The sequence below is a fragment of the Myotis brandtii genome, unplaced genomic scaffold (assembly GCF_000412655.1).
Source record: "Myotis brandtii unplaced genomic scaffold, ASM41265v1 scaffold410, whole genome shotgun sequence".
NCBI lineage: Eukaryota > Metazoa > Chordata > Mammalia > Chiroptera > Vespertilionidae > Myotis > Myotis brandtii.
This window is the reverse complement of record NW_005365764.1, coordinates 1,585,976-1,595,750: the sequence shown is the minus strand read 5'-3', so window position 1 is coordinate 1,595,750 and position 9,775 is coordinate 1,585,976. Positions and strand designations below refer to the sequence as shown.

General features: G+C 58.2%; 1 protein-coding gene across 1 annotated transcript; it reads left to right on the top strand.

The window, feature by feature from the left end:
* Position 1: 1 nt before the first annotated feature.
* On the top strand, positions 2-5,388 carry SRM (spermidine synthase; the record flags this gene model as incomplete). The annotated part of the gene is made up of 7 exons (XM_005873477.2): positions 2-250; positions 698-790; positions 1,471-1,624; positions 2,170-2,253; positions 2,335-2,480; positions 2,573-2,695; positions 2,807-5,388. Coding segments are annotated over 7 exons (870 nt in total), but the record flags the coding sequence as incomplete, so codon positions are not given.
* Between the last annotated feature and the right edge of the window lie 4,387 nt (positions 5,389-9,775).

The window sequence follows — 9,775 nt, the reverse complement described above, 5'->3', positions numbered from 1 at the left end:
TGTCACCCCCAGCGCACCACCCCGGGACCCCTGCGCAGGGCGGGGAGGTTGCTTCTCACGCGGGGGGAGTGGAGGCGCGTTGCCCCCGCCCCGGGGGACCAGGTCCCTGACTGTCACTCCCACCGGCAGTAAGAGCTACGGCAACGTGCTGGTGTTGGACGGGGTCATCCAGTGCACGGAGCGGGACGAGTTCTCCTACCAGGAGATGATAGCCAACCTGCCGCTCTGCAGCCACCCCAACCCACGCAAGGTACCCCCAGATTCAGCCCTGCGCGCAGCGATGGAAAGCCGCCCCTCAGCATCCCACAGGCCCGTGTGGAGCCCACCTCCCCGCCATGTGCCTCGTTCAGCCCAGTGCTTCCTAAGGGGTGTCAGGGAAAGTGCTAGCAAGGACGGGGCCAGGGGGAGGGAGTGGGGGGTGTGAGTGGGAGAGGGGCCCACTTCGCAGGGCTGGGGGCTGACAGAGGAGCCAGGAGTTCTGTCTGAGGCCTGAAGCTCAGGAAGTTTTCAGGAAAGGGGCACACCTGGGGCAGGTTCCTGCGAGGAGGGAGTCAGGAGGTCTGTGGGTCGGAGGGTGCGGCTCACCCTCGCTCCGGGTGATTCTGGGTGAGTGCACCCGCCCACGGAGCCTGCCGGGGCCTGTTTGGTGGGGCTGGGGCTGGTCCCAGCGGGTGCTGACTGCTCCTCCCCCTCCCAGGTGCTGATCATCGGGGGTGGGGACGGGGGTGTCCTGCGGGAGGTGGTGAAGCATTCCTCCGTGGAGTCCGTGGTCCAGTGCGAGATTGACGAGGTGAGTGCCCCGAGCAGGGCCAGGGTCTGGGTGCGAGTCCCTGCTCCACACGGAGTGGGCTGTGTGGGCAGGTCACTTAGTCTCTCTTTAAGTGACTGAGTGACATAGTCGGGTGCCATCGATGCCAGTTCTCAGTAAGCTGGGGTGCTGGTGTTTAATTGAAGTCCCAGGCAAGGCCCAAGGACGTTCCAACCATTAGGGCGCCCAGCATGTCTTTAGTGACTCTCTGGTGTGTAGCAGCCATTGTTCTAGGTGCTGGGGTACCATGGCGAATAGGCAGATCCGTCCCTGTTGGAGCTGATATTCCAGTTAAAAGGAGACAGCGAAGGGCGATATGATATCGGCCTGAGGCCGGTCAGCGGTCAGGGCAGGCCTCTGAGAAGCATCGACGCGTGGAGACAGGGACCGGCTCTCTGATGGGAGCTGGCATTGCTCCCTCTGCAATAGCAGGAAAGCCCTCAGATGGGCCACGTGGATCCGGGGAGGGAGCGGGAAGGGTGGAGATTCAGCTGAGGAGCTGGCCAGAGCCCACCGCCCTGAGGAGCTGAGGGAGCCCCCAGAGTGCTCCCCGTTTTACAAATGTGGAAACGGGGGGTCCACGAAGCCAGTGGCTGGCCGGAGGCTGCAGGGCCATGAAGGGACTCCATCCAGCTCCAGCCTGGTCCCCCGCCCCCTCCCAGGATGTCATTCAGGTCTCTAAGAAGTTCCTGCCGAGCATGGCCATTGGCTACTCCAGCTCAAAGCTCACCCTCCACGTGGGCGACGGCTTTGAGTTCATGAAACAGAACCAGGACGCCTTCGACGTTATCATCACCGACTCCTCAGACCCCATGGGTGAGCAAGTGATGGGCCCGGGCCCCAGCAGCTGCCACTTCAGGAGCCAGCCTCCCCCTTGCTCCCCAGGCCTGAGTTGCGGAGTAGAGGACAGAGGGGCCCCCAGAACTAGCGCAGTCCTTTCCCTTCTCAGTTGTCACTGCCCCACCCCTCCAAACAACAGTTCAGCAGAGTAGGGGGACCAGGCCACTACCCAAAGTTCACAGTTGGTTGGGGACCAGGAGGGGAGTGGGGCACTGGCCTTGGCCCACTGAGGCCCCAGTTTCTTCAGCCTCCTCTCTGCTCCGGACACGCCAGCACTGGGGTGGGAGAGGGGGTGTTCTCCTTTTAAACGGAGGCCCAGGGTAGAGATGCCACCATGCAGTGCCAATGAGAATCCCCTGGGAATGGGGTTAAAGTGCCCTTTCCTGGTTGGTTTCTGAGTCCCACAGACCTGGGTTCAAGTCCCGGCTCTGCTCCTTGGCCTCTCTGTGGGTCTGTGTAGCCCAGGCTCAGGGGGTCTCAGCCAGAATGTGCTCATTGTCGCTTGACCCTCCCTCCTGCAGGCCCAGCCGAGAGCCTCTTCAAGGAGTCCTATTACCAGCTCATGAAGACGGCCCTCAAGGAGGACGGGATCCTCTGCTGCCAGGGTGAGCGCCAGAGATGCTGAGCTGCGGGGGGCGGGGCAGGGTGGGGCCGGCCGCCAAGCCAACCGCTGCCGCCTCCCCCAGGCGAGTGCCAGTGGCTGCACCTGGACCTCATCAAGGACATGCAGCACTTCTGCCGGTCGCTCTTCCCCGTGGTGCGCTACGCCTACTGCACCATCCCCACCTACCCCAGCGGCCAGATCGGCTTCATGCTGTGCAGCAAGAACCCAGTGAGCTTCCGGCTGTCCGGGGGGCGGGGGGCAGGGCAGGGACAGGTGGGCACGGAAAGCAATCCCCTGATGCCCCCTCACCCCCACCCCAGAGCACCAACTTCCAGGAGCCGGTGCGGCCGCTGACGCAGAAGCAGGTGGAACAGATGCAGCTGAGATACTACAACTCCGACGTGCACCGGGCGGCCTTCGTCCTGCCAGAGTTTGCCCGCAAGGTGAGCCCCTGGTGGGGTGGGCCTGGTGGGGGGACCCAGGGCTTCCTGGGGTGCCCGCTTCAGCCCCCAGGCGACCCAGCACCCTCCTGACCAGGCCTCATGTCCCACCAGGCCCTGAATGATGTGAGCTGAGTCCAGATGCTGCTGCCGACTCGGGCCAGGTTGCCCTGGACAGGCCCCCTGCCGGCACCCCAACAACCAAGTGTTACAGGCCCCGGGATGCTGCCCGCCTGCCCCGCTGGCGGACTGTCTGTCCCTGTGGTGTTCAGCCTCCAAGCCTATACCAGCTGTGTACAGCCCCCTCTCCGCCCTCTGTCACCCTCACTCACCAAACACATGTATTTATAGCAAACTTCTGAATCGTGTGTTCCCAGACCTTGAATGGGCCCAGGCGGGGGCTGCAGCCGCCATGGTTGGGGGTTTCCGTGTACCGGGCTCTGAGCTGCACCCGTTGTCTGGCCTCTCAGTGTCTGTCACGTGTCTGTGATAGGCAGGCCTTGCCCTCCCGTGCAACCTCGGACCAGCCGCCCCTTGTCCACTGGCACCGAGGGGCACAGCAGGCATCAAACTGCCTCCAGTCTCCCTGGGGAGCTGCCCACATTCCCCCACCCGCCCCACAGGCCCCCCAGCGGGTGGTGACCGACCCCCAGGGCCAGGGCTGTGGGGTGACAAGATCGAGGCGGGTTGCTCCGGGCTGTGCGTGCTCCTGGGGCTGCCCTGCCGTGATTTTGGCGGACCCGGAGGATTGGTAGGTCCCAGCGTGGGGTGGGTGCTGGAGGTGACTCCAGAGGGTTTGGGTGCTGTTACTTGGGCCTGTTGGGAGCACATCGCTGCCCTGACTTGGCTCAGGATTCAGACGTGGGTTCCAACCCTGCCTGCCCCGCCCCTGGGTGCCCTCTGGGAAATTCCTAGAAGCTCCCCCAAGTGTTGAGAGGTTGAGAAAGCAGGTGTGAGTGGCCGCTGGGGCCCGTGCCCTCTCCATGGTGCTGAACGCCCGCCCAGCCTGTTCCCCAGGCGCCTCACCCCTCCTGCAGGCCCCGACTGAGACTGGTGTTGGGAGAGGAGCCACCACAACAGGGTGCGGATGGGGGGAGAGGGCCTGCGCCCACTCCTGTCTCAGTCACCAGTCCAGAGGCACTGCCAGAGGATGGACTATCCCGGGAGGCTTGGGAGCAGGGCGTGGGCCCCGCCTGGGGGTGTTGCTAGAACTCTCCCCAGCCGCACCCCCACCCGGCAGCTACCTTGGCCCCAAGCAGCAGGTTCTGGGACTGGAGTTCTCATAGGGGTGGGGGGAGGGGAGCAAGCATCCCGATTCGCAGCCAACTCCTGAGCAGCCCCAGGCCAGTCACTCATCCTCTGGGCTCCACACCTGAGGCCCCAGTTCCCATGGACCTCACCCCCATGGACCTCACCCCCAGGGACTCACTGGGCTCAGCACCGGATGTGTGACCTTGGTCAGCAAGTCTGACCCCAAGCTGTTCAAATTCCAGGACAGTCTCACCCCCTCGAAAGCCAACAGCATGTGTGCCCCTCCGGGGAGGCCAGGTGATGGTCGGCTCCTCTGGGCTGCAGTTCGTGCATCAAAGGGACACGCAGTGGCTGGTTAGAGAGCTGACCCCCCGCCCCCCCCAGGTCTTAATTCCTTTAACCTTCGCAGCCGCCTGTGAGGAGCGCACTACGAACCGCACAGGAGGACTAGGTGACCAGCTAGTAAGCGGGCTGGGGAGCACACACCAGCCTGAGGGCAGCCCAGGGAATGAAGGTGGACAGAGGGGGCGGGGCCCGTCTCAGGGCTCCAGCTGGGCCTGTACCTCAACTCCGATGACTTGGGTACCCCACCTGTAAGGGGAGCGGGTCCTCACCTGCTACAGGCTTCGTTAGGAATTCTGCCTCTGTCATTCGGTGCTCGCTGAGCTCGGAGGGGTCGCTGAGCTCGGAGAGGTCGATGGCCTCTCAGGGCGGAGGAGGAAGGGGAGCAGGGCGTGTGGCGGAAGTGGCTGGAGCCATTTGGGAAACTGCCCCACCTGGAAGTGGAGTCTGCGATGCCATCCCTCCACTCCCCCCTCTTATTCAAGTCCCCTGACACCCACGCACCCTTGAAGGGGTTTCCGCGTCTGGGTGGGCAGGACCTCCTGAAGCAGACGGGGGGGGGTTTGGTGAGGACACGACCCGAGTCCCCTAAAGTCCCAGAAGTCATGGAGGGGGCCGACAGGCACAGTTGGTCGCAGGGAGATTAGCATGAATCCCATCTCAAGTTTTGAAGCTTAATTCTTTCTCAAAATCAGCCAGGCCCCTGGTCTGAGGACTCGGTGAGCTCCGCGTGGATCGTTAGAAGAAAGTGGCAGCCTGTGCCCACTCTCCCTGGGGGCAGCTGCTGATCTCGGTACTTATGCTGGGTCTACTTAACACGCTTGTATTGCTGTCCAACCCGAGTTTCCTCAGGGACGATGAGGACTTACCATTTTCCTCCCCTGCTCCCCCCTCAACACACACTCGCCACAATGACATGAGGACCTGGGTTAGCTCAGTGTCGGTGTGACTGTCGCAGCCACAGGAAGGCCATTGGCAGCTGAGGCGAGGAGTCAGAACCACTTTCTCTTCCCCACGGCTTCCTTGTTTTTCCTCTGGAGGTTTTTTGGGGACTTTTTCGTATGCTTAGTTTGCAATAAATTTATCATTTGTTTAACCTCAAACTTTTTTTTTTAACCAATTCTCTAAAGCTCTTAACATGTGAACACAACACACTTCATGAGGATTTGAACAATATGCTACACAATTTTTGAATAGGCGATCTTAGTATTTTACCTAGCCCCGTTATAATTTATAATGAATTCGTGATTATATTTAATGGGATATTCAGTAACTGGAAATACTAATAAACACAATGTGCATTGCTTTATTAAAATGATTTGTACGAGAATGTATATATCGCTTTCATTCAGGGAAAAAAGCGATTACTAAATTGTTTTGAAAGATCTTTGGACTCAGCAGGTGTCTGTCATTTTCCTCGTCCTGAAGGATCTGTCTGGAGCGTTCCGACTGCCCCTAATGGAATTCCCCATTGGAACTCTTGTGTCTGGGACCCCGTGACTTCCTTTCTTGGTTTACTCCCTTGTTTTGATGGGGCATATCCTAGAGTGGCTTTCTGAGAAGGGACAATTGGATGCAAAATTTTAAAAATCTGACATGCATGGAAAGGTCTATTCCACCTTCATGTGTGATGGATGAGAATAGACATCTTAGAAATAATCTTCCTTCAGCATTTTGAGATGTGCTCTTTTCCATTTTTATTTTTTAAAATACTTTTATTTTTTTAATCCTCACCCAGGGATATTTTTCCATTGATTTTTAGAGAGAGGGGAAGAGAGAGGGGAAGACAGAGAGAAACACTGATGTGAGAGCATTGATGCTGTTGCCTCCTGCACGAGCCCTGACCAGGATCCCAGTGGGGAGGAGCCTGCAGCCAAGGTACGTGCCCTTGACCGGAATCAAACCCGGGACCCTTCTGTCTACAGGCCCATGCTCTATTCATTGAGCCAAACCAGCTAGGGCCCATTTTTATTTTTTAAAAAACATTTTTTTATTGCCCAGTAGGCATGGCTCAGTGGTTGAACATTGACCTATGAAGCAGGAGGTCATGGTTTGATTCCCAGTCAGGGCACATGCCCAGGTTGCAGGCTCAATCCCCAGTGTGGGCATGCAGGAGGCAGCTGATCAATGATTCTCTCGAATCGTTATCTCTCTCTCCCCCCTTCACCTCTGAAATTAATACAAGAAATATATTTAAATATTCATATATATTTAAATATTTTATTGATTTCAGAGAGGAAAGGGGGGCCTCTTTTCCATTTAGATTAGTTATCTATTGCTGTCTTTAAAATGAGCCCAGGGCCCAGTGTGGGCTCTCGGGAGCAGGACACGGCGTCTTTCCTCCCTCCCAGGCCTGCACCTTTACTTTTCTCTCCTAAACTCTCAGGGTCTCCATGAAACCAGCAACCAGGGAAGCGAGGGGCGGCGGCAGCTCGTCCCAGGCTCACCCTGCGCCGTCTCCAAGGCCCCTTTCTCTGACTCTGCAGCGAGCTGACAGCAGCCTCACCTTGGCTCACTTCTTTCCTGTAGCGTTTCTAGGGAGGGAGGCAGAGCCCCACCCGAGCTCCCTCCTGTTGCTTCTTCTGTCCGAAGCCCTTCCTTTGTTTCACTGTCCCAGCTTTAATAAATGTTCTCTCAAAATTAAAATCTACATATAAAAGCCAAGCGACTGGGATTCCGGAACGACCAGAATAACCGGAATGACTGGAACGACCAGTCACTATGACGCACACTGCGGCCGGCCAACCAGCCAATCGGGGGGCGGCTCCTCCCCCTGGCCGGCCCTGGCTGGATTGTGTGCGGGGCGGCCGGCCAACCTCCCACATCCCCTCCTGCCCCTGCTGGCCCGGCCTGATTGGCCACCATCAGGGCGGGCCAGCCGGACCCCACCCGTGCACGGCACGAATTCATGCACCAGGCCTCTAGTAAATAGTATCCTGTTCTTTCCTCTCTTTTTTCTCTGAAGGTAGCAATGATTGTTTTGCTTGGGTTTGGGGCATTTTCTTTCTTTTTTAAAATATATATATACTAGAGGCCCCATGCATGACATTTGTGCACTTGGGGGTGGAGGGTTCCTCAGCCCAGCCTGCACCCTTTCGCAGTCTGGGAGCCCCAGGGGATGTCTGACTGATGGACAGTTGGACATCCTTAGCGTTGCTGTGGAGGTGGGCGCTCACCAGCCATCAGCCCGAGCCATCAGCCAGGCTTGTGGCTGAGCGGCACTCCCCCTGTGGGAGTGCACTGACCACCAGGGGGCAGCTCCTGCGTTGAGCTTTTGCCCCCTGGTGGTCAGTGCCCATCATAGTGACTGGTCGTTCTGCCATTTGGTTGATTTGCATATTACCCTTTGATTATATAGAATTTTTAAAAATATATTTTTATTGATTTCAGAGAGGAAGGGAGAGGGAGAGAGAAACATCAATGAGAGAGAATCATTAATTAGTTGCCTCCTGCACACACCCCCATGCCCCCTACTGGGGATCAAGCCTGCACCCCGGGCATATGCCCTTGACTGGAATTGAACCTGGGACCCTTCAGTCCACAGGCCGACGCTCTATCGGTTGAGCCAAACAGGCTAGGGCTTAAATATATTTTTATTGATTTCAGAAAACAAGGGAGAGAGAAAGAGAGGGATAGAAACATTAATGATGAGAGAGAATCATTGATCAGCTGCCTCCTGCACGCCCCACACTGGGGAGGGAGCCTGCACAACCCGGGCATGTGCCCTGACCGGGAATCAAACTGTGACCTCCTGGTTCATAGGTCGACGCTCAACCCCTGAGCCACGCCGGCCGGGCAGGGGGCATTTTCTCCTTCCTGCTGGGTTTCTGTATTCTTCAGTTGATTGGTTGATTTTTCTTTTTAATCTTTCTCACATTTGAGGTTTTCCTCGGTGACCCTGGAAGGCTCTGCTCTCACCCCCTGAATGGGGCTTGTCAATCGACCTTCACTGTGGATGATGGAGGCTGAGCCATGTGCCCGTGGAGCCTTCAGAGTCGGTATCTAGTCCTCCCCCCTGGGCTGGTCGCACTCCCCGGAGACGAGGGAGGAGCCGGGCAGCTGCCGGATTCCAGGAGCTGCGTTCGGAGGGGCTGGGGCTCTCGGTGCCAAGTCTGTTTGCTTAATGCCCTTGTTCTCTGTCTCCCGCTCCCTTCAGCTGGGCCTGGGACCCTCCACTGCACCCCTTTTAAGAACCAGTTTCCAGCCCTGGCCAGTGGCTCAGTGGTTAGGGTGTCAGCCAGCAAACCTCAGGCTCACAGGTTCGATTCTCGGTCAAGGGCATGCACCTGCGTTGCAGGTTCCATCCCATCCTCGGCCAGGGCCTGTGTGAGAGGCAGCCAATCAGTGAATCTCTCTCACATGCTGTTTCTCTCTCTCCTCCCCCTCCCTCCCTCTCTTCCTTCCACTCTACAAATCAATGGAAACATCCTCTGGTGGGATTTTTAAAAAAATATATTTTATTAATTTTTTACAGAGAGGAAGGTAGAGGGATAGAGAGTTAGAAACATCGACCAGCTGCCTCCTGCACACCTCCCACTGGGGATGTGCCCACAACCAAGGTACATGCCCTTGACCGGAATCGAACCTGGGACCCTTCAGTCCCCAGACCGATGCTCTATCCACTGAGCCAAACCAGTCAGAGCTGGTGGGATTTTTTTTTAAAAAGAATCAGCTTCCAGGAACCTCTCGTGAGTCTGGGGTCGCTGGCTGCTCACATGGGTCCCCATTCACATGCATCTGTTAGCTCTGGTTCCTCTCTCTTGCTAGAAAGAGGGAATCAGTGTCCGAGTTCCCACGGGGCCGGGGGGTGAGAAAGAGGAATCGGACTTGGTGCTCCGAGCTGACGCCTGGGCCCGCTGCCAGCGCGGAGTTGCCTTCGGGAGAAGTGTTCTCACCTGTCCACCTGCATTTCCAGCCTCCGGGGCGTGGATGCCGCCCGCTCCGCCACGCTCCCCGCCCTCCTGCATCAGGCGTTTTATTTTATTTTCTGTGTTTATTATTTTCAGGTGTTTCACAGCAGGACGGGCGGGGGGGAGAGAAGCAGGGGGTGGGTGCGTTCCTCCTTTCCTACCTGTGGCGTCATGGAGACCTGGGCAACCACACTCACCCTGAGGAGGAAACGCGGAGGTGGAGGGCGAGGGGCAGAGCAGGGTCTGTCCCCAGCCCTGGTGTCCCCCCAGGTCAGCCCCGGCTCCTGGACTGTCCTGTCCTCCCGCCTCGCGATCTGGGCCGGCAGGAGTCACCGGGTCGATTCCCAGAATTCCAGGGGCAGGACGCTGAGGGCAGGACCGGCTGTTGGACAAACAGATCAAAGGTGAGACTGAGAATCCAGACCCGGCCTGGCCAGCTGGACGGTCGCACCATGAGGTGGGTGGGAGCCCCCGGCAGCCTCCCTGGCAGGGGTGAGGGGTGGCAGCAGGTCCCCAGACCCTCCCCCCCCTCCTGCCCCCCCCCCCAGGCTGCTGATCCTCCTGGGCCTGCTCTGGGGCT